Source organism: Tupaia chinensis, unplaced genomic scaffold, assembly GCF_000334495.1.
Source record: "Tupaia chinensis unplaced genomic scaffold, TupChi_1.0 Scaffold140548_1, whole genome shotgun sequence".
Taxonomy (NCBI): Eukaryota; Metazoa; Chordata; class Mammalia; order Scandentia; family Tupaiidae; genus Tupaia; species Tupaia belangeri.
Genome location: NW_006200423.1, coordinates 1,873,973 through 1,900,247, shown reverse-complemented (window position 1 = coordinate 1,900,247; position 26,275 = coordinate 1,873,973). Strand labels below are relative to the sequence as shown.

Here is a 26,275-nt window from a genome sequence, read left to right as displayed (position 1 = left end):
TCTTTTTGTCACTCCTCTAGATGCACCAAATGGCCAAGCCTAGATCACCTAGCTTCTGCCTCTGCTGCCAGCTTATAGGGACAGGGAGTATCTCCCTCCCCAGCCCCCCAAAACCACTTGCCCACAGTGGGGTTTCCCCTGAAGTAGGAAGCTGGTTTTGGTGAAGACCCTAAAATCAACAAATGACCAAAGAAACATGTCTTCCTCTAATTTTTAGTAAAATTGAAAGAATTTAAATACTAGGATCAGCAGTTGATATAATGGCTCTGTCGCTGGACTCCCATGGAGTCAACTGTGGTTTGAGTCCTGGACCCGGTGGCTTAAACTCTCACCAGGTGCATGTGCGTGCGTGCTCAAGATCCCAAGAGGAGAATGGAAGAGAAGGGATTGCGGCATGGCCATCCTCCCTGCCCCGCCCCCAGGGGATGATTTCTTGTTTTCTGTCTCTCTGTCTCTCTGGCGAGCGCACATGCCCTATAGCAAAAACCTCTAAAAAAAAAAGAAAAAGAATTTAAATACCTTTTAACCACAAGTCAGTGACAACCCTTCAAGAATCTACTCAACAACCCTTCAGGAATTTACTCGCGGGGTGAACTCGTGCCTTCCAAATTTCCACCTGAACCTTCTACCCCTAGACATGAACTTCTGAAGTCTCACAGCATAGCTTTGGTATTAAAAATAGAATTTTTAGTTGTTATTCAACTTTATGTATTCTATTCGCTTTTTAATTGGAATTCCGGAAAGACCTTACTAGTTGAGTTAAACTAATATCCATATAGTATAGGCAGTTTGGCTCACTGATCTTTTGAGAATTAAAGTGAAAGATAAGCTTGGATACAGAAAGATGTCCCCCATCTAACAATTCTTGCAGTTCCTCTGGATCTAATGTAAGCACTGCTACTGCCGTTCCATTGCAGGTACTTTCTATTGCAGGTGCTAGTCGGCAAGACTCTGGCACATTCGTCATGGTCATAGCCTAACAATTGCATTGGGCCTACGGTCATGTCAACCACCATTGTTGTGTTCGAGCCCTGGGTTTTGCCATCTGTGTGGGCAGCAACAGGGTAGCATAGCATGTGAGGGAAGCCGTTCAGTGGCACGTCAGTCACCACTGTTATGGGACAAAAAAAGAATGATTAATCCCCTTAGAATTCCAATTAGATTCCATGACTGCTTTTCGAAGCCTCTTTGACAGGTTCTCATCATGCTTAATAAATCATATTCCACAGCCCATCCCCACTTGAGCTCGTTGGTCTTTGCCTCTGTGTGCACTTTGCAGTTCCCTCTGTTTCCCTGCTCGTCCTTCAGGTCCATCTCAAACGTCATTTCCTAATTCTCTCAGGGAAGCCTGCCCAGACTTAGTTCAGACTAGGCCCGGACAGGGTCCTGCTAGAGCCTTTCAGAGTCCCTGTGCTTCCCCCTCCCTCCACCCCATATTGGCACAGGATCTGGTTAGCATCTCTTGTGGGATTATCTGCTGATTTCCTAACTAGTGATTATTTGATTAACGCCTATCTCAGGGTAAGCTCAGTGGAAGCGGGAATCTGCCTGGTTTTGCTTAATATCCTAGTCTTAGTGCCTGACATGGAAAAGGAGAGAAATCCAAATGCTGAACTGCATTAAATAAATGTTTTCTCTTTTGCACTACAGAATTTACAGTTACTCTTACCAAAACATTTGGGGGTAAATTAAATGTGGCTGGAAATGATTAAGCACTGATAGAAACTAGTAAGCAAGGGACCCAAGGCACAAAGCAAGCTGATCAAAGAAATGAAAATGAAATGGTGGTTTTCGAAGACTTTCTGATAAGTGAGATAGCAAAGAGCTGGGGTCAGATAATCTTCTAGGGAAACAGTGCGGAAGGGGCAGGGATTTGGTCTCCTTTGGTCAAGGTTTGTCTCGGGTGTGAGGCACTGAGAGCAGGGCTCTGATCATTCATCTGTTCCTCGGTACTGTGCCCAGAATGTAGTAAGTACACAGGAAACATGTGTCGAACTGACACGGGATTTATAAACATAACTATGGATGGGCTGATTGAACTAGCTCCTGAACCAGAGGATTTTCTCGGCATTTACTATCTCGAATGCAATTACTGGTTTACTCACACGCAAGGATGCCTTTTGGTGCTCTGACATGCCACTTCAGTATATTTGCATTTTGTATTGATTTGGGGGTAGAATGAAGAGCATCTTCTTGAGGCACAGGAGGAAGAATATGTAGTGCATCGGGTATACAAGAGAGGATTTTTAGCCCCTGGAAGGCCTAGGAGCTTCAAGGCAAGATTTTACGTTCCTGGTGCAAAGGCCCGAGCTGGCAGTGACAGTGTCGGTTACACCAGGTGATGTGTGGGACCACCCAGATGCTGTCATCCCCCTCTGTGTTCTCCAGCTTCTGGTTAGCAGATGTCATATAGACTCTGATCTGAAACATCTTATGTGCTAGCTTGGTTCATGAGGGGAAAAGGATGGTTTTTTTCAAGACTGAAACTATTTCATGCTCACAGGGTGTTTTCTTCCCCCCTCAAGAATGTTATTTAATTTTAAATGTAAGAGGTTCTATTTAAAGGTCTCCCCCCATCCCGTTGCTTTGTATGTTTGAGGAACAGATGGGACTGAGAGCATGTGATGCTACAGGCAAGACCGAGGGTTGCTGGAGTGAGGACGCATCCTCATAGGTTGAACCAGTGGTGGGGTTCTGACTTCCGGCTGCCAGTCACTGCAGTTGGTGACTGTTATGTCAAGTTGACGGTTTACCTTCTAGACGATGCCGTACCAACAAGGACTTTTAAGTCCAGCTGAGATGGTGAAGGCAGGCACAACTGAACCACCGTGAAAAGGCTCAATGGTTGAAGGGAAGGGATGGCAGAGTTTGCTCAGTAGGCTGGGGTGGAAGGAGAAGGGGCCAGAGAATCAACAAAGGGGAGGCAGACACTACAGAGGAGTGCTTGTCCTGGGAGAAACGGTTTGAGTTCTGTTTGGGAAAATCGGAGTGTGTCATGTTGGTCGGTAACACGGGCAACAGGGTTCCAGTTCAGCCAGGCCAGGGAGCCGGCATCAGGTCTCCTGCGCCAGACTCGCCCAGATCGGGTCTAACCCTGGGTGGAGGCTGCCATTAATAGAAACAGCCAGGCTGCCGCCACTAAAGAAGTGTCATGTGGGAAAGAAAGCCTGGGAGAAGACAGGAAAAATAAAGCAGTGAGTAAGTTTTTATGTAATATATCTGTTTTTTCCTACTTAAAATTATTTGTCAAATAATACATTCTTAGCAACTGTAGTCGATACTGTTCTCAAGAAGGTTAACTGGTGGTGATGTTGCTGCAGAGAAAAGAATAGCACCCTTCAGATGGAAGGATGCCTCCGTCACAAACAGGAAGTGGTCACGTGTTCTGGACTCAAGGCTGGCCCCAAAGCTATTGGCAGAGGCGATTTTTCTCGTTTCCTTTCCGTAGTTGTTGTATGAATGGCTGGCCTCTCTCTCTCTTTGGCATCCGTCTTCCGGTATTGAGTTTTCCATTTCAAGTAACTATTTCAAACCTTACTATAGTCCAAAAAGATACGTGTTCATGGAATGGTTAGCCTTCAAAAATAAGTGGCACAGGAGAAAAAACAGCTCCATTGACAGCAAGGAAACTTGGACACAAGTCTTAGTTGTCACATATTATTGAGTTGTCAGAAAAGTCATGACACCATTCATAGAAAAAAATAAGTCGTGACTTTTCCAACAACCCAGTACTTAGGCCATCCTGAGCAAGTCACTTCCTGTCTCTGTGTCTCAGAGGCTTCATCTAAAAATGAAGAGACTGGAGGGGATTCTTTCTGAGGGAACTTCTGGCTTTTTAAGAGAGTAAGAGTAAGTCCAAATGAATGGTGTTGGAAAGACCAGTTCATTAGCACCTTCATGGCGGCAACACCAGCCTCTTCAAGATGGTGGATCCCGTGACACTCACGGCAAGGAAACCTCAGCGAGTACCTGCCCCGACTCCTATCAGCCTCCTTCATTTTGCTGATTTAGAAGGAGCAAATGTAACCCAAGAAACCTGGGTTAGTCCCTGAGAGCCCTTTAATCGAAGTGAACGCTTCATCTGCAATTCTGTTCTGAAGATAAGCCAAAGATGGGCTCCTCCTGACACCTCTCTCCTGCCCAGCCCTTCTGGGTATCGTGTTAATTGTTCCTCCAGACAATTGGTATTTATAGTTCATCCCTGCTTTGGCTCCTCTCCAGGGTTCATAACTGAGTCTTCAGCTTTTTCTGCTCTTGGTTTCGTGACATTTTCTTAGAAAAGAAGAAAGCCTCTTCCTAGAAATTGTTGGCATTCTCCTGTCTCATTTGGGGGTCTGCAAATCATTCAGTTCATCGATACTCTTGAAGGTATTTGCCATTGTAATTATGGCAGCATAATTTCCTGTTTGCACCCACCACCCCTCTTCTCTCACCGGATGTGAGTGCTCAAGACCAGGGTGGGGGGCTGATGGACAGGCATACAATAAACATCGTGGATGTTTCCCTGGGAGTCTGCCTGTTGAGAGCCATTAGAAGCCCTCGAGGACTATGCACCTAACAGTGTCCTTAGAAAAAGCATCAGAAGGCAAAGTACCAGGTCCCACCCTTCCAGTTCATTAGTTTGTCTATTAAATTTCTCCCACAATTTCCATCTGATAGAGAAGTCACCTTCACTTTCTGCTAAGCTTTGGCGGAGTGTTATTTTGTTCTTTTGAGCAGCTGCTGCTCCCCAGGAGGTCTGCCTTCATCTTCCTGGAGGCAAGCTCTCCTCACACAGGCTGGTTAAGTCTGAAAACAGTCAAGGCTTCGGAGTGGGCTGGGGCAGGACTGGCCATCCCGTTTTCCTGAGAATCGACCCGTGAACCCTGTGGGCACCTAACACCGTGGTTGTGGGTGATAGGAAGTACACGTAGGAGGAGGGAAAGGAGGCTCATTCAGAAAACAACCAGAAAGCCATATTGTTTACACGTTGTGTGAGCTGTGATTCTATCGTGGGCATATTCACACATCATTAATTATCATCGCAAAGGGCTGTAAACTAAATGTCCCGGAATAAGACCCCAGTGAACATTCATACACTGGAATATTACGCAGCTATTCCCCAAGGCAATGTGGCTTTATGTGTGATTATGGAGAATGTTCTGGATGATAAGGGCACATGTAGATATTGGGTTGGAAAAGTCATGATGCATTTTTACTAGAAAAACATGTCATGACTTCTGACAACCCAGTATATCATGCATGTTGTCATAACCCGTAAGAAGAAAGGGGCTGGGCACTTACATGTGGTTGGCCACTTACGTGTGCATATGCACATACACTGTACAGATGGGTTATCTCTGGAAGGCTATGTGGAGACGTGGCCATAGTTCTTGACTCTGGGCAGAGGGACTGGGCAACTGGTATTGGAAGGAAACTTAAAATTTCACTGTACAGTGTTTTTATAGTTAGTACAAAGGTCGTTCTGTATTTCCTGTATTCACTTTTCAAGGGAAAAGATCTGCTAAATTTTCCATCAAAGAGAGTTCAGTGACATGAAGACAAACTTACTGCTCACTTAGGTCGTTTGCTCATGTGACACATAGATGTTGAGTTCCTCCCTGCCAGGTCCTGGCACGGCTCTGAGATGCCGGTGACTTCAGACAGCAACGCATCCCCCACAGACAAGGGAGGTGGGGTAATGACGGAGCGACTGGGCAGAGGGGAGGGCTGTTTCAGGAAGGGTGACCTGAGCAGGGGACATGTTTGCTGACTGCTGATGAGCAGCCAGCTATGCTGTGCATGAAGGCAGCAGGTCCCAGACAGGACAGTAGCCAGTGGTAGAGTCACTCAGGAAAGCTCCGGAAAGGAGGCATGTGTGGGGGGAGGGCTAGCAGCAGTCCATGCAGCAACCTGGAAGGTAGAGACAGTGCACAGCGTCAGGAAGAGAGGAGTGAGTGGAGGTCAGGGGAAGAGGCCCGAGCACCAAAGGGCCTGGTTGTTGAGGGTCCTGCTAACTTCTTGAGGGACCACTGGGTCACACATGTGGATTCGTTACGTGGTCAGCTCCAGTTTATCCATAAACTGCCAGGTGTTACCATGGTCCCCCCATGCTGTCCAGATATTCCTCTGTGTTGGGGAATGGAGGATATAGAACAGGTTCAAGGGAAGGCGCTTCTCCCCCTGACTTGAGAAAGGCTCATGACAGGTGTGGAAAGGAAAGGGCAACGTGAACACCCCAGCATCTCGTGGGGACGGGAATGCCGGCTGTCACAGCGTCTGGGACCAACTTCAGCTGTCTGAAAGATGGAACTAGTAACGTCACCTCACCCCACCTCACAGAATTCTCAAGTTCACAACCAAATGAGACAACAGATTACTTCTGTAAGCTACTAGGCATTAAACAGATAAAAGTAAGTTATTAGTAACAGCAGGACAGTAATCAGTCCAGTTGGTAGTCTTTGGGTAAAGATAGCCTATTTCAGGACCAGCAGGTAGCGTAGTGGTTAAGGCACAGAACTTTCACTTGACCAGCCACAGTTCAAGTCCTAGACCCGGCAGTGTGAAAATCACATTGGGTGTATGTGCATGCGTACCTAAAATTTCTAAAGGAGAATGGAGGAGCAGGGATTGTGGCGTGGCCATCTCTGCTGGGGGATGATTTCTCACTTTCGTGAAAAGATTGCCTATTTTTGTTGAACCTCCCAGAAATGAAGTTGTATATCAGATTCCATTTCTGCCCATGATGACATGTGGCTTTTATTTTTACCTTTTTTTTGTAAGAGAGGAGAGATTTTTGCTATAGGGCACGTGTACTTGCCAGAGAGACAGAGAGAGACAGAAAGTGAGAAATCATCCCCCAGGGGGGATGGCCACACTGCAATCCCTTCTCCTCCATTCTTCTCTCAGGATGTTGGGCATGCACGTACATGCGCCCGGCGTGAGTTTAAGCCACCAGGTTCGGGACTCGAACTATGGTGGGCTACATGGGAGTCCAGCAACTCAGCCATTATGCCAACTGCTGGTCCTGTAGCTTTTATTCTTAACTATTATGTGGAGAAAAAGTGAAGGGCATCAGGAGACATCCTAGGCCCTCACTAGGGTAACTATAACACGTTTCAGCCAGCGCTTCATGCTCACAGCCCACTGGGGTGGGTCTTAGGCCTCGGGCCTTGGGTCTTACACATAGACTCTTCATTTTGTTTTAATTGTTAAAGGGCTTGCATACTCACTAGAGAGAGAGAGAGAAAGCACCCCCAATGGGCATGGCCACACCCTGCTCCCCTCTCCTCCATTTCTCCATCCCATCAGAATTCTGGAGACAAACACGCATACATTTTATATCTTTGAAACATTCTTCATAATCTGCAATGGATATATATATATATATATATATATACACACACACACACATATATATATTTATGTATATGTGTGTATATGTGTATGTATGTCTGTGTGTGTCTATATGTGTATGTGTGTATATATATAATGTATATAATGTATGTATGTCTGCGTGTCTAAATGTGTGTATATATGTATGTATGCCTGTGTGTCTATATGTATATGTGTGTATATGTGTATGTATGTATGTGCATCTATATGTGTGTATATGTGTATGTATGTCTCTGTGTGTATATGTATATGTGAGTGTATTTATGTATGTATGCCTGTGTGTCTATATGTGTGTGCATATATATATGTATGTATGTGTGTCTATGTGTATATGTATGTATGTATGTGTCTATATGTGTGTATATATACATATGTATATGTGTGTATATATGTATGCATGTCTGTGTGTCTATATGTGTGTATATATGTATGTATGTGTGTGTCTATATGTGTGTATATATGTATGTATGTATGTGTGTCTATGTGTGTGTATATATGTATGTATGTATGTGTCTATATGTGTGTATATGTGTATGTATGTCTCTGTGTGTCTATATGTGTGTATATATTTATGTATATGTGTGTATATATGTATGTATGTGTGTGTATATGTGTATGTATGTGTGTGTATATGTGTGTATGTATGTCTGTGTGTCTATATGTGTGTATATATTTATGTATATGTGTGTGTATATATGTATGTATGTATGTGTGTCTATATATGTGTGTGTATATATATGCATGTATATATACAGTTACTCAGTCATGTCAGCTACCTGGGAAGAAAAGAAAATGTATCTCAAAGTGGCCAAGATGATGTTAAAAACTGAACTTCATGCATTATTCCAGAAGTGGAGCGCCCCAAGAGCTTCCAAAACCTGTTACCTACTATTATTTTAGACAGAATTCTACAAACGTGAGCTGATGGCTTTGTTTTGCATATAGCACAGCTGAAACACCAAGTGCTTCAAGAAAGGAGGTGGGAAGTGCAGTCCGAGGAGGGTGGGAGGAAGCCCCTGTCGTGAGGGTGAACACAAACCCAGTCTCTACCACCACCTTTGCCCGGGGCTCTGACAGTGGAGGAGAGCAGCTGGGCCCGTGGGCCACGCACCAGACACCTCAGCTCTGTGCTGCTCGAAATGTGCACTCCTGAAGAACCGAGGATAAGTTCGCTGAGGGCGGGGTGGGCTGAGGCAGCACTCCCTAACCACACTGGCTTCTATAAGCTGTTTTTAATTTTGCCGTTTCTGTTCACACGAACACCTCCTGTGCCTAGAAAGCACGCTCGTGCAAGACTGACCCCCCGCCCCTGGGGCGCAGCGCTGGGGCCCTGCAGCCTTCTGTCTTAGGCCCACAGCTGGCTTCATGTGTCGGGAACGGAAATTACCTTGCTTCCTAACAGTGCCGTTTGTAACTCCTTGCTCAGAAGGTTGCATGTCCCCGAGCACCCCGCCAGAGCATCCACAGCGCCTGGAAAAGCTGCTCGCTCCTTACTGATGGAGCTGGCTTCCCAGGGCTCACTCGGAGCCTTGTTTAAAGTTAACATGTGCTAACCGGCCCCCTCCCTGATGATTTTTTTCCCTAAACTTCTCAGCAAGCCAGGGAGGTGACACGACATCTTCATTCTGGATTTGCAACACAAGCTGACACAGTTCCTGTTTAAATACCTGGCTGCAGCAGGCTAAGGTCGGAAGAAAACACTGAATTCTTCAGAATGCTGATACACTTTGAATAGCTGCTCAGCAGAGCGTGGCCCGAGACGGGAAAGAAAGGAAAATTGTTGATCATTGAGATGGCTTTGCGGCTGCCATCCTTTCTCCAGCTCCTAATTGATGGAGCCTTTTGAAGCCCATCCGTATTCTCCCTGCTTTGGAAATTTAACTCTGTTCCCAGCCCACATGGTGGCTTGCAGAATACTATAGACGTGTGTGTGTGTGTGTGTGTGTGTGTGTGATCTCTATTTTGTTGTTGACATTAATGAGCTTACCGCACAATATCGCAAGAGAAATAGTGTTGCTATTCGGAATGTTAATGAATTGCTTGCCTAGCCAATTGCCATTTGTTCTAGTGTGTGACTATGGTGCGAGTGTGTGAGTGTGTGTGTGTGTGTGTCCGTGTGTGTGTGTGGAAAGAGAGACGAGTAGCGGGGGTGGGATTGCATTTTGTTCCTCTTTGCAGCCAGTGACGTGAGCCGTGCCTGGAACAATCAGACTCACTGCAAACAGGGTAGTTGAAGATGCTGGGGGAGGCAGCCTGGTGCTTCTTAAGCTAACGCGGATCCCAGCCCCGAGCTGCCCAGGCACGAGCGGCAGAGTTTCTCCAGCATTAGAGCCTTGTCACGGCTGGAAAGTGCCTTTTGATTTCTCCAGACCCCTTCCCTAGTTGACCTTCGAAATGATTGGCGTGAACAGTGTTCAGAGTGCCAGCAAGGTACGGGTGAGGACCTCAGGCTCCGTGAAATACTCCCGGGAGGACTCTATCCGGCGGCAGTCCCACCGGTCTAAGTCCATGAAAATTTCCAACTCCTCTGAGTTCTCTGCTAAGGAGACCAAGGTAAAGAAATACCGTGTAAAAGCTTTTAACAGTTGGGTGGCAGGACAACAGAATCCGGTAGTCTCTGCCGGTGGCTGATGTGCAGGGACGGGCTTGGGAAAGTAACAAGGAGTGGAAGAAAATGGCTTTGAGAAAACCAGGTGAGAGCAGGTGAAAGGGGTGATTCCTGAAGTCCAGGTTCAAAGGCGGCTGTGACGTGGTCCGTTTTATAAAGAGGCAGTTTGCGGATGAGAAGGGTTGCTGTAACGCTCAAAATGAGACGATCGTGGGAAACTGTTGCTTAGCAGATCGGTCTTGCTTTTTGTCTCGGGAAGGTTGTCTTGACAAATGATGTTTCCAGTGTAGGGTATTTTTAGAGCATCAGGAATACAGAGAGTGTGTATGATTTTCTCTTTCAGCCAGTTCCTTTGGCTTTCCCTGCCCGGTCCCCTCCTCTCCCCAGGACGTGCAGCTGAGGCAGACCCACCCCTGCCCTGGTCCTGTTACTCTCCATTCTTGTCGTGGTAGAGCCGTCCGCCCAGGGCTACGTAATTAGGAGCGATTTCTTCTCTCGTGTTCCACACACATGTATGTGCTGTGCTGTGCTGTGCAGCCAGGACTCGCTTGTGTTTCCGCAGCTGTCTGTAAGATAATATCATCTTTGTTCATGTGAAATGGGAAGGACGTGATTACGTAGTGAGGTGGGCATTTACTCCATGCAACATATTCTGGAGATCTTCCCACCACCATCTGTGTTAGCAGGGTACTCAGAAACACGCCCACTCCACAGGTTTAAAAATGGAATCACAGAATCTTAGGATCGCAGAGCTCTCGGGCTGGAGCTGTGGCTGATCGGTGGGGAGGTTCAGGCTGGATAACGTGCAGCAGAAGCTCCAGGAGGGGGGTCTCTGTCATTTCAGTCCCCTCACGGTGACACCCAGACCCACTGAGAGTGACATCAGGCGTCCCCCTCCCACTGCTGCCCTCCTTCTCTGCTCCCTCCAGTCACCTTCTATGACATGACATTATTGAAAGATTGGTAATAACAGCTTCTCTTGAAATGTGACAGGAGAGGGGGGCTGCAGAATACCTTAATGTGACTCTAAGAAACAAGGTGGCTTCCTCTCAGCCTCTCAGATTGTGACACGGTGACGTCTAACCTCATCCATCCTTAGCTCATCATCTGGTTCCAGCAACTCTTCAGATGTGCCTGTTTCCCCTTCAGGATTTTTTAAAAAACTGTAGCTTTAGAGAGGAACACGTGTCTTCAGAGTCCTCACTGGGAGGACAGAGACACAGGCAGAGACATGGTGGCTTCTATTGCCACTGTGATGAGACTCCCTGTGGTGTGAGGACAGGTCTGCTGAGACAGACCCGAACGTTTACTGTGCTCTTAATGACTGTCTGTAGACAGGTATGTGATCTCAGCATGGCTGTACCACTGGCGTCTGTGAAGAGCACTAAAAAACATCTGTGGATTTTGTTTTCTGTGTATTATCCCCATAGAATGCGGGCAGAGGCTATGGGCAATCAGGGGTCATCCTCGTGAGCTCTGTTGTAGGCCCACCACTCTTCCTGCTGGCATTTGACCGTTGTCATGTTAGAGGGGTCACCCAGAATTACAGTCCTGCAGTTTAATGTTGAATCTAGCAAAGCCAAACGAAAAGACTCTCTATGATGTTGTCTGTCACGTCATGCCACACAGTACAGGTGCTTTTATCAGATACATATCTATGCTTGAGAAGAGTAAGTACATGTATACACACACATACATGCATACGAATATTGCAAACTTTGCAAGGAGTGACTAGTATTAAAGGGCTCTGGTAGAATTGTCGTCACTAGGTCATCATATGATTCTTTGGAGAGTGTAGTCAGCTTTTAGGAAAGTGCTGTGTTATTATTTGGACACACATGTAGTCCTTAAGTTCTGGGGTATATATTCAAGTGTGTGTTCCAATTCCCAATATCTCACAAGAGATTTTTTTTTTCTTAGATATTATCCACTCCTTCAAAATTGAACATCAGAAGTACTTAATAAAAAATTAAATTAATCTTAATGTAATCATCCCCTTGCCATTTTTTATTCCTTAAGAAGCAAACTGAATGACATTATAGGCTTGCACCCTAAGTTTGTGAGCTGAATTATACTACAGACAACATAAATGCATGTCAACATATATTTGCATCCAGTGTGTGCATTTTACCCCAGGTGTTAATAATAAGAATTTTTCATTCTCTTCCCTTGTATCTAATAGTACCTTTTCAGCTTTTAAATCGGGACTTGCAGCCATAACACTATGATCTGCCATGCTGGACCCACTAGGGAAGGTCCATGTTGCTGTCTAGGGTCTTCCTGCACATGCTGGTGTGTGTCTGCTCATTTTCCTGGCTGGCTGAGGCTGGGGCTGGATCGTAGCATGAAGATGGTGCTGGGGTGTGTGGGGGTGTATGTCATGGAAGAAATGAATTTTAAAAAATCACATCAGTGTATCTTCCTGCTAATCATGTACATAGCACTTTTTGATGGTCTGACTCTTCATTCTAAGCGCGAGATGTCTGTCCAACCTGGTGATTAGAAGAAATTTCATATCCTCCACCTCCCTCCACCCTTAATCCTCCATAGAAAATAGGTAAGGTACCATTAATTTGCCATATGCACCTGGAATTTAATTCTCTCTCTCTCTCAAACTGGCTCTTTCTAGAATAGGTGTAATAGATTTTCCTTGTTGGAGCTGGAATTATAATATGTTTTGTACTCCTTGAAAACTTTCACCTTTGCTGTTTCTAACTTCTGTTTTGTTGACCATTAAATACATACTAGTTTATTTAAATGTCAGTTCATCTGCAATCCTTCTTTTCATCTGGTTTGTTTTTATTCCTCCTTTTTGAAGCAAGTGTTCAAGGACTTCTGAAAGGATTAGATACTCTTTGCCTTTGATTGTAGTGAAAGATCTTAAAAGCTTTCTTTGATGCAACCTTTTTAAACTCAGAAAATTAATTTTTTTAATCCTTTGAATCTATCATTAAGATAAATTGAATAATATGATTTAACCTACTGAAACACAGCTTTTTGAAAACTCTTTGCACCGAGAGGACTTTTTCTTAATATGATTCTAAATTCTGTTCTTCGGAGGGTGGCTATGTCCTTTTCCCGATAACATTGGTTTTATTGATTTCTAAAGCAGATAAAATGAGCAGGACATGAGTGTTAATATAGTTCGGAAGAAGATGCAGTTTATGAAAATTGGTATTCATTATTAAAATGTATTCATTACGTCTGACTTGATAAGTTCAGCAGCCTATCAGTTCGGTGTCTAGAACTGGGAGAGTTACCAGCGAGGCTCCTGGCCGTGAGGTGGCAGTACAGACCTTCTTACTTGCAGACCCAGCTGGTTGAACAGAAGTAACATTTTAGAATCAATTTCCTAAAAGTGAAATTCTCCAGAATTTCAGATGTGCAGTTTAAGAAGATAATGATTGAAATCTCAATTCTGTCAAACATTTCCATATTTCTCCTCTAAATCTTGTTACGTATCAAATATAAATTATTTTGGTATTGTTTAGTTTTTAACTTGAGTAAAGTTTAAAACATAAATCTGTAAACGTTCTGGTTGGTAACATCACTTTTTTTTCTTTCCACTTCTCTTGCCAAAGTGTATTATACTTTCAGATGGGAGAAAATCCCAACCTGATGCTTTGGTGTGTAGATGGTAACGTTGTGGGTGAATATAACATGTGTGGATGAATCCTAGAGGCAGTGTCTAAGAAATAGTATGAGCCTAGAGATGAAACCAAGAATCCTCTAGTTAATAATTATGTGGATTCCAATGAATTGTTTAAAACTATTATTCAGTAACACAAGGGTACTTTAAGAAATTTGTGGAAAAAGGAATTAAAGTTCAAATTTATTTCAATGCAAAAAAAAAATTTGGAAATCCACGTACTTGTTAAAAATAATACATATTTTTTTCATTATTTTTTTTGAAGACTCTCCATATCATAGCAAATAAATGAACTTCTGGTACAGTGAAATTCTAGAGACGCCCAGGTAAAACTAGTCCTTCGGGTGGTACATGATGAAAAAGTTAGCCATTGGCTTCCTTGGCCAGGATGCCATATCTTGCTGGTCTGCTCTGGATTTTGCTCTCTAGTTAGTAATGTGCACTTAGAGACTCATCCATAAGTTGCAGGGGTTGATCACATGATATAGCCTGAGCCGTGTTAATTTTAGAAGTCTTGTGGAGGTGGTGGGATTATTTCCCCTGTACAAAGGAACCCAAAGACTGAACTAGATTCAAGGAAGGTGAGGTCTTTTATATATCTTGAATAAACGTCTTTCTGTACTGGATGTTAACCATAAACAGGTTTAAGGAATGGAAGTCCTTTGCTTTAGGAGTTCATTACTCTGTAAAACACGTAGCACTCATGTTGAAAGGTACCAACAGCTGTTTGCTCCATCCTACAGGGGCTTTGCCTGCTATTTCGTTAGCATTGTTCAGCAAATACTAATCATTTCGCTCTCCCTGAATCAAATCTATACACAAAGAAACCTGAAGAAATCATTACAGTGCCCCCTGGCAACCTGAAGTTTTCGTGGGTGGCTTGCAAGATTGCCTTCATTCTTTTCCTAGATCACTTTTGTTCTTGAACCGAAGGCTGAGCCTGGAAAGGAGATTCTGCTCAAATGGGTCATTCATATCTGCCGATTTAAAAATAGGTACCTCCTGTAATTGCAAAGAAAATCTTTAGTCATAATTTGGAAGATGTCTTGCAGATGTCTTTTTACATTTTTTTAAATTCTTAAACCAAAGCGGAACATCTTTTGCCTTATAAAGTCATCCTTCAGTTGGATCTTTTCAAGTAGACAATAAACTGAATATCAAGAACATTCCTCTACACCATTTATAACTCTGGCATATGAGGGAATCGGGGAGGAGGTGTCTTCACAAAGTCAATCTGGAAATGCAAAGACAAAATCAATTTTATGTCCAGAACTCTGTTTTTCTTTTTTTTTTCTTTATTTATTGTAGTTTATGATTTACATATAATCATTCCACATCTTTGTAGGTTACAGAATGGTCTTTAAAAGCATGTAGAGTGTCTAATAACAAATTGAGGATGTGGACATACCACCTTCAACGTTTGACATTGCGTTGTGAACATTCGAAACTCACTCCAGTGGTTATTCTGCAAGTATGTACTGAGTTGTCTCTGACTCTCCTTACTGTAAGGTACCATTCTAAAGAAAGACATATTGATTAAAAGTCAGGCGGCAAACCATCTCTTAAATTAACAAAGACTATCATATCGTAACCAATGGCAGAAGAATCTATAATTTCCATGTAGAGGACAATGGGAGATAAGAGTTTATAATCTGGAAAATCTGTGAGTACCAATCATTGATTCAGTTGGAGAGAGGTAAAATTGTATATGACAATAGTCCATCAGGCAGATATCGAAAAAGAACATGCTTACTCACACACTGAGTTCTTATAAGACCATAGTACTGTACTGTGCATAAATAAATAAGCCCTGGAAAAAGACACATGTTGATTTTCTTGTATTGGCTATACTATCTTTCCACTGTGCTTCTTGTGTTCCAAGAAGTTACACGTTTTCCCCAGGTGTGATTCTGCCAGACTAACACATTCTCTTAGTGCAACGAGATCCTTACCCAAAGGAGAACTCACAAGACTTGGCTCCTTCTGGAAGAAAGTTCTACTCACTCCATCATTATTAGGAGTTTTTCTCCCCTAAGACTTGAGTTAAACTTGCCCCAAATGAAAGCTTTTACTACCTTTGTTTTTATTTTTAAGTTACGAAGCTAGCAAAGTGACATTGGTTTTTGTGTTGGGTTTGTTTGGGCTCCTTCTTGACCCCTGATAACCTCTACCCCCAGCCCACAGCTTGTTTCTGTGTGTTCTCAGGTCCTGTGCGTACTTTCACAGAAATTAACACCCCCCTTATTTCAGATGTACGGATGGTTATTTAGGAGTAAGTGTTGAGCAAACTATGCTTCTGGTAGGGCGACACTTGTTGACCCTTACATGGTAATTAAAAGTAGATTGTCACCATTTTACTATTGTGGAGACAAAGTTTATCCCCCAAAGAGATTGTATACAAAATATGAAGGGTCAGAGAACTAAGAGAATGAGGGGGTTATTGGCCCCACTTGACTGACTGGCTAATCAGCCTGCTTACTAGTTTGTCTGCGTGGCCAACGGTCACTAGACTTTCTCAAGATCCCTCAAGGTTCGCAGTCTCCCATCCTCAAGGTTCGCAGTCTCCCACCCTGCTGAATGGGTGACCAGCACCTCCAATAAGCGCTTCATACTCTTTCTGCTAAGGGACTTCACCCATTACTGTCCTTTTCTCCATCTCTATAAGACTCTCCTCTGTTATCTTTTTCCAGTGTAAACTCTTTCAGAACAACTTCCATGTATTATAACCCTCTCTTTGGTATAAAAGACACATCTTTACAGGATCGTAGGAGATGTTTGTTTCCATCAGGCCCTGCTCCTGGTGGGTCTAACTACGTGCCCAGGGTCTGACCCTTATTTGATGCTAGCTCTGTGAGACCAATAAACTTCCGTTTTCCTCATAACTTTTGCTTTACAGTTATTCTTTCTGGCTTGACCCTTTCTACTCATTTTCACATTATCTACCTGTTTTCCCACTGATGGTGGTGTGTTTGGTTTGAATGTCTCTAAAATAACTCCCATTATGACACTGCATTCTTGCTCTGCTGTATTTATGGGTACACAGTGTCAACCTAAGAAAAGAGGCCTGAGGCAAAGCAAGTAAAACAAAATATTTCAGTTGGCCCAGGGTTAGGATGGTCATCCAGGAAACACAAAATCCAAGTGTCCCCTATAATGTGTGCTAACAGGTTTCAAAATTCAGCTTGTTAAAGGCAAAAGTCAGGAATGCGAGGAGTGAAGCAAGGAATCTTGTCTATCGGTAACTGGCTAAATTGTGTGACATGGGGAGCAGGATGACCGTGTGGTCATCTGGAGTTACTCTGCCTTAGATTTAGGCAGAAAGAGTATGACTAGAAGCTAAAGGAAGAATGCAGCTGAGCAATAAAGATGTTCATAAAACAAGTCCTATGAGTTGAGGTAGCAGCCGGAGCTCTTTCAGGTGCACATTCTGAGAAAGCCAGAAGATGTGCCTAAGTTGTACTTCCTTGTCCTGGCTTAGCTAGACTGGAATCTCCATTTTCAGTAAAAACTATTGAGGGAATCTCTCAGGTTCCTTAAGTTTTAGTTTTATGAGGTGACATTTTTCTATGAGTAACTCCATTTTGGTCTGGTATGTTGGGGCCTAGAATGGGAGCTTAGTCCAAAACAATAGCCCCCTAAAATGTTTATGTAACAACTGTTTGCACTTGAACACAGTCTTTCAGTGAAGCTACAGGTGTGTCAGAATGCCCATGCAGCGTCTGCACATTGTAAAGGGCATGCTGGTCCATGCTGTCCTGCCTGGCAAGCTGGGGCAATACTCTTATCTGAATCAAGGGAAGAGAAGAAGAAAAAAACCTACAAAATATTAATAGTTAAGGGAGGAAAACAATTCGTACATTTTAAAGAGTCATTGTTGAAGATCTGGGTAGTAGAACCCAAAGTTAACCATCAGGAGCGCCTATGTCAAGGGAATATGTCTAGGGAGCAGGGGATTTACATTTTCCAGGATGTCTTTCCTTCAGTGCAGTCTGTTGTGAGCTCATGCCTCGTTTAGAGTTCCAAGGATTGCATGCAACTTAGAGTACAGTAGGAGATTTTTAGAAATGTACTCAACCATAGTGATGTAGAAACCATACGTAGTTGAGCAAGATGGCTTCCTTATCAGTAATTTATCATGGATGTTACTCTTCTACCTTTAATTTTATTTAAGACATTTGAGCTTGCCTTATTATTCAGACATGAAACCTTTCATTACCTTTTAAAATCCAGACAGCCATATTCTGATGATATGACATTTAGTGTACCCATTAGAACACATACATTATCTGACTTGAGTGGAATATGACTTGCTGTGTTGAGTCTTTTGGATTACTTCATGTCTAACTTTTTACAAAAATGATGGCTGAGGCCCTGTCTTTCTAGCCCGATTCTTCTCATGACATTCTGTTGGTTATAGCCTGCTAAGTTTACAACACAAAACACTACCCAAGGCACTGGAGACATCAATACACTCATTATTGCCACACTCAGATCTGGTGAGCCAAGTGTTTGTTTGATTCCAGTAAATCAAATAAGATTATATAGCCAGGTATAATGGCAGGCGCCTGTAATCCCGGCTACTTGAGAAGGGACAACAGGAGGATGAGACTTTGAGGCCACGTGTCATGACTTTTCCAACAACCCAATAGCAATAGCAAGATTCTGTCTCTTAAAAAAATAATTTTATGTGTATGTATGTATGTATATGTGTACATATTTATGTTTATATGTGTGTGTGTATCTATATCTATATCTATCTATCTATCTATCTATCTATCTATCTATCTATCTATCTATCTATCTATCTATAGTGCCAGCCAGCCAGCCAGTGGGATAGAAGTTAAGGAGGCTGGATCCTACATTTGGATCCCACTGTGTAGTTTGAGTCTCAGACCTGGAAGCTTAAACACACCAGGCATGTACATGTGTTTGTATTTGTGTTGTTTGCGTGTGTGTGCCTAGAATTGCAGGATGGAAAAGGAATTGTGTCATGGCCACCACCACCCCCCGCCCCGGGAGGGAGGTTCGTTCATTCTATCTCTCTCACCCTATAGCAAAAACTAAAGAAAAAGGAAAAATATAATAGTTATCTTAGACAATTAAATCTCCTTATACTCAGGAGCAGTTTAGTGGAATCAGCATCAATTCTACAACTCAGGAATCCACTGGGCATGCCCAGGTGGTGTTCACAGCATGAGGTCCAACTTCTGTAGACCTTGGAACCGCAGCCATGCATGACAGGAAATTAATTCCTGTTGAGCTTTTTATTCCAGTTTTCTCTAAAATCTCCCAACAGAAGTAAACCTGAAGAGTTAGGGTCCTGCCTAATAGGTCTAATAGTCATATAGACACAAGATAGTGCTTTGAGAAAAGAAGTTCTTTACTGTCACTTAAAAGAACAGATAAAGGACCAGATGATTTAGGATTCTTCTTCAATACACTTTCTTAAAAACAGGGTAAAGGAGAAAGATTCTTCCGAAGAGCCTTTTGTTATGATTGGGCAGTGTTTTGAGGAGATTTTTGTATGCCTCATCAGCCCCCTGCTATGATCTCTTAGACCATTATTAAGTGGTGTTTGTTTGCAGCAAAAATTTAACTTAAAATGAGAGTTTAAGGTAGCAATGTGTGTTTATCTGTCTCCATTTAAATGCCATTAAAATGGCAGTAGAGCTAGCATATATTCAAGGACACTAAGGATTAAAGAGGATGCCCTAAACATGTCAACAAACTTTAAAGATAGAAAGTGGTAAGATAAGCTGGTTAACTATTTCAGCATCCAGAGAAAACATAAATACAACAGTCTGCAGGTCTGGAAGCCAGGGAAAGAAACAGATTTGCCCATGGAACGTAAGAAAGGCCCAGAATTGGGGCACCATGGGAGGATCCCTGTAAAGGCTCTAAAATTAGCAACTGATCCCTCTAGATGACCTCCCTATTTGTAGCCAAGTGACCCACCCCCATTTCTACTCTTCCTCTTTGATGCCTTTAACCCAGACACTGTGGATTTAGGAAACTGGGCTCAGTTGAGTCCCCCAGGAAGATCCCTGCATTGAAAACAGCAGGATTAAGTGAAAAGTACAAATATTTCACAAGGGAGAGTCTCTTCCCTTTCTCCCCACCCATGTACTTTTTCTCAGGCACCAGAAGAGAAGAACAAGGTGTGCCCAGGAAGCAGGAGATCTCGTGTCAGAGAGGGATGTCCTCCTAGGGCGATGGTCAAGGAAGCCCAAACAGCAGCTGTGCAGGAGATGGAAGCCAGGTCTGCAGACTGCAGGGGAAGGGGGGACGCTTCCAGAGAGATGCCGCCAACAGTCATGATAGAAGGCCTGATAGATAGAAGGCCTGTTGCGCTGGTCTGTATGAGAGGAGACTGACCATTCTTTTGGCAGAGTGTAGAGCTGAGTTGGAGATAAACTCATAAAAATACCTTTAGAAAAGTAGACAACAGCACCAAAATGAGGTGATGATTAACTCGAGAGAAAACAAAAAGTTTACAGTAATGAAAATGTTGTCCCATGCACCACGCGGCTCAGCTGTGAATTCCGTCTCCATAGCCATCATGAAGTAGGCCCTGAAAGATGACCAACTTCCAAATTGTCATGGAATCTTTAACAGAAAGATTGGGAGAGGGAAGAAAGTAGACTAACATGTGTGGGGTGTGTGTAGGGGGTGGGAGGCAGTAGGGGGGATAAGAAAGCTAAATGGTCCTTTTCCAGGATCATTAGGTTGTGTGTAGGCTTCCACAGTTGAGTAGAGTATGTATGTGTATATATAAATTTTTTCAGCTTTGAAAAAAATTTTAAATGAATATAAAGGCTAACGGCATATGTGGGGTAGCTTGAATGGTTTGTATGTCTTACTTTATGTTTAGCAAGAACCAGGTAATAAAGACTTATTTCTTAAAAAATAAAAAAATGTAGTATCTTTCCCAAGACTTCATACTCCAACAGTTATGGGACTAGAGCATATTCACTGCTAGTTACTATCAGAGTTTTCCATCCACATTAAAAACGTCGGTGAAAGACTGAATCTTTCTTGAGAAAGAGTTCTTTATTCTGAAATTGTCCGTGCTCATTATTTTAGTGGAATGATAGTAAGAGTAGTTATTGTTTTCTCTTTTTTTGAAATTTTTTATATGTTTCTTGCTTAGCAAAATGAAAAACTGGCAATTTCATATAGTTCTCCAAAACCTCTTTTGAAAATGTTCCTGTTTATGAAATCTGGAAGCCTAGCGTCCACTGGATTGGATTATTTAATTTGGCGGTATCGATTGTTTTGAATAAAATCTATTTCCGTTTGGTCTGTCTTCATTGCTCTGTCTAATGCATGAAAATGACAGGGAACAAATACCAAGCCTGCCGTTCTCTCTAAATGTCAAAGTCCCCCAGGGATTGTTTTTTTATACAAACCACTTAGTAAAAAGGACTCTGCTTCTTACCCAGCAAACAGTTTCTTTAATAGTGCATGTTAATTTCATCATGATGTCCATAATCCTTAAAAATAATTGATCATCTTTCTCGGGTATTAAAAAAATACTGCCTGTAATTTACAAAGTCACTTAAAATTTATCTTTCTTTGTGTTTTTAAATTCTGAAGCCTTCTTTATATAGTATATGTCTGCTACTTTCCAACAATTAAGGCCCACCAACAAGAAGGACCCATTAACATATTATGCCAAGTATAATCTAGAATCATTTTTTTAAACATTGATTTTCAGCCGTATGGAAAGCTATCCAAATCCAGACAAGTTTTGTTGTATTTTTGGTTTTTTGGCAATCTTCATGCCACAGTCCTCCCTTGGATCATGGGCATGTCCATGTGTTCTGCTAGGTCCAAGATGTGAACCCACAGCCTTCTGCTAAGGCTTCCAGCATCATAAAGCAGCACCCCTATTGTCTGCACTACCCTGGCTGGAGCTAGACAGTGTTGGTAAAAATTACAATTCCAGAGGATCAGGTAAAGAATTAAAATCAGGAAGTGACGATGAACATAATGAAATTGGAAAATGACTGCTTATACAGGTCAGAGAATGGTTACATACATAGGGACCTCAGAATAGATGTGGAAAAGTGGGATTCAATGACGTGTTTATTTTGGTGAAAATTTTTTGAAATCTATAGTTTTTTTGTAATACACATTTTCCATGAACTATTTGAAGCTAATGTGTATGCTGAAGAATAATGAAATTAATTTTTAACTCAGGTATCAAAGAAGGTGATTTAGACTATAGTTGCATAACCTTTTTCTAAATGATCAGGGTCTAAGGATTTTACATTACATCACATCCACATTTATTTTGGGGACACTTGTTTCTAACATCTGCATTGGGTTGAAGAAGGATCAGGGTCCTTTCATGATCTATGTTGCCATCTTTCTATCTGTATCTCATTGATTTCAATGAGAATACATCTTCTAACAGGGATGTTTATCCTCTTCCAGGGAAGGTTTTGACACAGTCATGGCAAGTTCACTTTGCAAAACACATGAAGAGAATGTAAGATAGTGAATGCAAACGTGGGATCTGGAGTCAGCTAGTTCTATTTATGTTCCAGGTTTATCAAAAAAAAAGAAGGAAAAAAAAAACATGGAACACCCAGCTAAGTTTTAATTTGAGATACATATTCCTTTCTTTTTTTTCTTTTTCTTTGTTTGGTTTATGCCAAAGAGCACATGCAATTGCTGGTAAAAGAAACAAACAGAAACAGAGAGGTATGGTCACATCACAGTCCCTTCTCCATTCTTCTCTTTGGATTTTGGACACACATGCACACATGCCTGGAGTGATTTTCAAGCCTCTGGGTCCAGAGATGGAACCGTGGTCAGCCACGTGGTAGTCCAATGCCTTAATCGCAGTGCCACTTGCTGGCCTCTATTTTTCTTTTTCATTGCCAGAGAGCATGTGCACTCTCCACAGACAGAGCAAGAGAGGGAAAGCACCTCCAAATACGTGTGATCTTGCTGCAACCTCTTCTCCAGTTCTCTGTCCCTGTCAGGATTTCAGGCACACACATGAACCTAGCAGGTTTTCAAGTCACCAGGACTAGGACGTAAACCACCCAGCTGGCCATGTGGGATCTGGCTCCCTTAACCACCAGGCCACAGGGTCAGCCTGATAAATAAATGTTAATCTAAACACGTCTCCTAAAAAATTTAAGGGCGTATTTTATGCTAAGAAAGAAGTTATTTACCTGAAGTTCAAATTTAAGTGGGCATCCTGCCTATGTCTGGCAACCCACAGTCTCAAGTCCACCTAACTTCCTGCTTCTAGATCATTGAAGTACAGAAATCAACCTTCTTCACAGGTAGATTTTATTGAAGTCTAGCCCATTATTCTTTTTTTCTTATTTGCTGCCTTTCATACTAGGGCAACATTATCCCTGAGGTCCTTGTCTTTCCAATAAAATTTTTTTAAACGCTTGTGTTCAGGTCCAGCAGGTGGCATAGTGGTTAAGGTGCTAGACTCCCATGGCCTGACCATGGTTCAAGTCCTGGACCCGGCAGCTTGAAACACATACTGTGTGTGCACGTGTGCCCACGAACGCACAAACGCACATGCCCTATAGCAAAAAAAAAAAAAAAAAAGCCCACTTGTGGTCACAACAATTTGTGACACACCATGGAGATTAAAGGGAGACAGATTTAATCACATTTGCAAGGAGTGTAAACTCTATTCTTGTCTACATTTTTTGGCTGAAGTATGTTTACATGGTATTCGAATGTGGCAAACATTCAAATAGCACAGAAAGTTAGACATGGAAAATTCTCCCTCTTCATTCCCCACTCACCCTCTCCAGGGGCAATTATTGTCAATTGATTCTTATGTATACTTTCAGGAATGTCTGTTTGTGACCCCATCCCTCCACACACACAAGGGCTCCTTCAAAACTTCATGGAAGATGGGGACCAGCAGTTGGTGTAATGGTTATGTCGCTGGATTACCACGTAGTCAACTCTGGTTCGAGTCCTGGACCCAGTGGCTTAAGCTCACACTGGGTGCGTATGCGTGTGTACCCAAGATCCTGAGAGGGAAATGGAGGAGAAGGGATTGCAGCATGGCCATCTCCCCCAGAGGATGATTTCTTGCTTTCTGTCTTTCTGGCGAGTGCATGTGCCCTATAGAAGAAGAAAAAAAAAAAAACTTTTCAAAAAAAAAAAATCATGGAAGATGCATATTAAGAAAAAACTATGTGTAGGTCTCAAAGTTTTTGCACCAGAATAAAGTCATACTTCAGTTTTTTCACAGTCTTTTAAATCCCCCTCATACACACATTTTTCCCCACAAAATGGGATCATACCATTTGTGCTGTTTTGGACTTTTCCTTTAACAATATATCTTAATACATTTCCCTCTTAGCTTAAATGACTTTAAATATTGACAGATAGCACTGTGTCTCTGATGTGACTTGAGACCATTTGTCTTACCCAGTTATTTATTTGTGCTTAAGGTTATGCGAAAACATGGGCCAGCCTTCTCCCATAATTTAGGAAGATAGCCTGATCTGTCCCGAGTCTGCCATTGCCATCATCCCCGTCAGAGTCACCTCAGATGCCAGCAATGTTGCTGCTGTTCCCCTTGTTCTCATCCAGTCCTTTACACAGAAGCCAGGTTATTCTAGTCTCTTCTGTTGCTAATAAAAGAAATACCCGAGTCTGGGTTATGTTAAAAGTGGAGGTTATTCAGCTCACAGTTTGGAGCCTCAGGTCCTGTGGCCACACCTGCCGAGGGTTGTCTGATGCATTTCAGCAGTGGGAGGGCAGGAGGGCATGCTTTTGTGTCTGGTGTCTCTGTTCTGGTCTCATTTCCTCTCCTAAACACACCAAGAATTAGTCATGGGGACCCCACCTGCTATTAATCCTTACCTCCTTCCAAAGGTCCCACCTTTCCACACCTTGGATGGGTTAAGTTTTCACCCTCTTAATCCCATTATGACCAAATCTCAGTACATAATTTGGGGAGCACACTTTCAAGCTATAGCACCAGGTAACCTTGAAAAGGAATGATAGTTCTGCTCAGAATCTTGCAGTAGTTACCCAGCGTGCACTGACTAAGGCCCTCACTGGTTAGACCTGCTTTTCTGTTTGCTCTTATTCTACTCCTGCCCCTCCGCCTACCACAGGCTGCCAGCTCCAGCCACACCAGCCTTACTTCTGTGACTCAGACCCACCAAGCTCCGTTGTGCCAGGGGCTACTCACCTCTCCTGTCACCTTTCTTTGCATGGTTGCTCCTTGTCACTCATGTCCTAAATCTCCTTGCAGAGTCCCTGATCATCTTGTCTAAAGCTACTCTGAGTTACCTACCTCCGCACTGTTATTATTAGTGCAGTCACCTTATAATAATTACCTGGTAGCCTACCAGAAAATGATTTATCATTTGTCTTTGTTTTCTTATACATTTATGGGCTGTTTCCAACCCCCTAAAATCTAAGTTCTGCATCTCTGTTTTCCAGCCCTGATCCTCAGTGCCCCCCTTAAATAGGTGGCAGGTAACATCAGTGAATATTTGTTTCCTGGCTGAATGAATGCATGCACGAATGGTTTGAAGAGATTTATTTATACGGTTCCAAGTGTTCTGATTGTTCTACTATTCATGTTACCAACATGAATGAGTCTTCTAATGACTGTAAAATACTTTATACTGTATTAATACTTAAGTGTACTACTTACTAGACTATTATAAGGGAAAAAAAACACTTTGTGACTAGTAATTATAAAAATGCTTTTCCTTGACATATTAGCATATATTACAGTTCTATATTTGCAGAAGTCATTGTGTGATTGACATGGAACGACTAACAGTAAAGGTGAACTGAGCAAGGCATGCTGTGGGCAGTAGGAGCAGGCAGGTGGTAACTATCCACAGTGTGTTAAAGAAGGATTTTAAGTAGGGACCATCAATTCCTGTTCACAGTGACCCTAAGTTTTCTTAGCTATGAATTTAGAGTTAGGGATATCTTTCCCAGTGAGAACATCATTTTTAAATAAACTAAATAATAGTTTCTTAGCTGGTGTATTACAGTAAAAGGCCATGACATTCAGTGATATGGGTAGCCCCGTTTCTAACTTTGTTAACTGATTTGTAGTAAGTTGTTCAACAACAAAGTGTGTGTCAGAGCTGCAGACTGTATCACTAACGGCCTACATGTATTCATTTAAGCTGTGTGTGTGTAAGATAATGTGTGTGTATGGTGGCAGCATTGTGCCATGGTTAGTGCAGGTACGGTCACACTGTTTGGCTTAGTTAAGTGGAGCCATCTTCAGGCCCCAGCTCAGCTTATGACTGTAGGTCGCTTTGCCTTTGGAAGCACTAAATGGGACAGCTCTCTTAACCAGGTGCCATGGGATATGGTGAGAATTAATGACAGTAAAGCCCCTCGCACGGTATTTCCCAGACAGTGGCCTCATTGATAGGTATGGTATTATCAATGGAATATCAGCTATTACAGAATGGCTAGACTATCATCCCAGAGTCAGAAAATTCTCAGATGGAGCATCGAATATTCCGAAACTTAAATCTCTAAACCATAGACCGGTCTACTCATTGATTCTTACTGCTGCTTCCTGACCACGTTCTGATGGCATCCTTCTAAACCCAGGTTTCAGAACTGGTGTCCTGTGGACAGCGCACATGCTCCTTGGCCGCCCC

General features: G+C 42.7%; 1 protein-coding gene across 5 annotated transcripts in view; it reads left to right on the top strand.

Moving 5' to 3' along the window:
• PSD3 (pleckstrin and Sec7 domain containing 3) overlaps window positions 1-26,275 on the top strand; it is a 521,964-nt gene that overhangs the window by 389,640 nt on the left and 106,049 nt on the right. The window contains exon 1 of one of the 5 annotated variants that reach the window (XM_006162813.3): window positions 9,540-9,927. The exons of the other annotated variants lie outside the window; for them this stretch is intronic. Coding sequence (XP_006162875.1) covers window positions 9,769-9,927 — 159 coding nt within the window. The 5' untranslated portion in view covers window positions 9,540-9,768. Of the gene's footprint in view, window positions 1-9,539; window positions 9,928-26,275 lie in introns of those variants that run through there. 5 annotated transcript variants of the gene reach the window in all.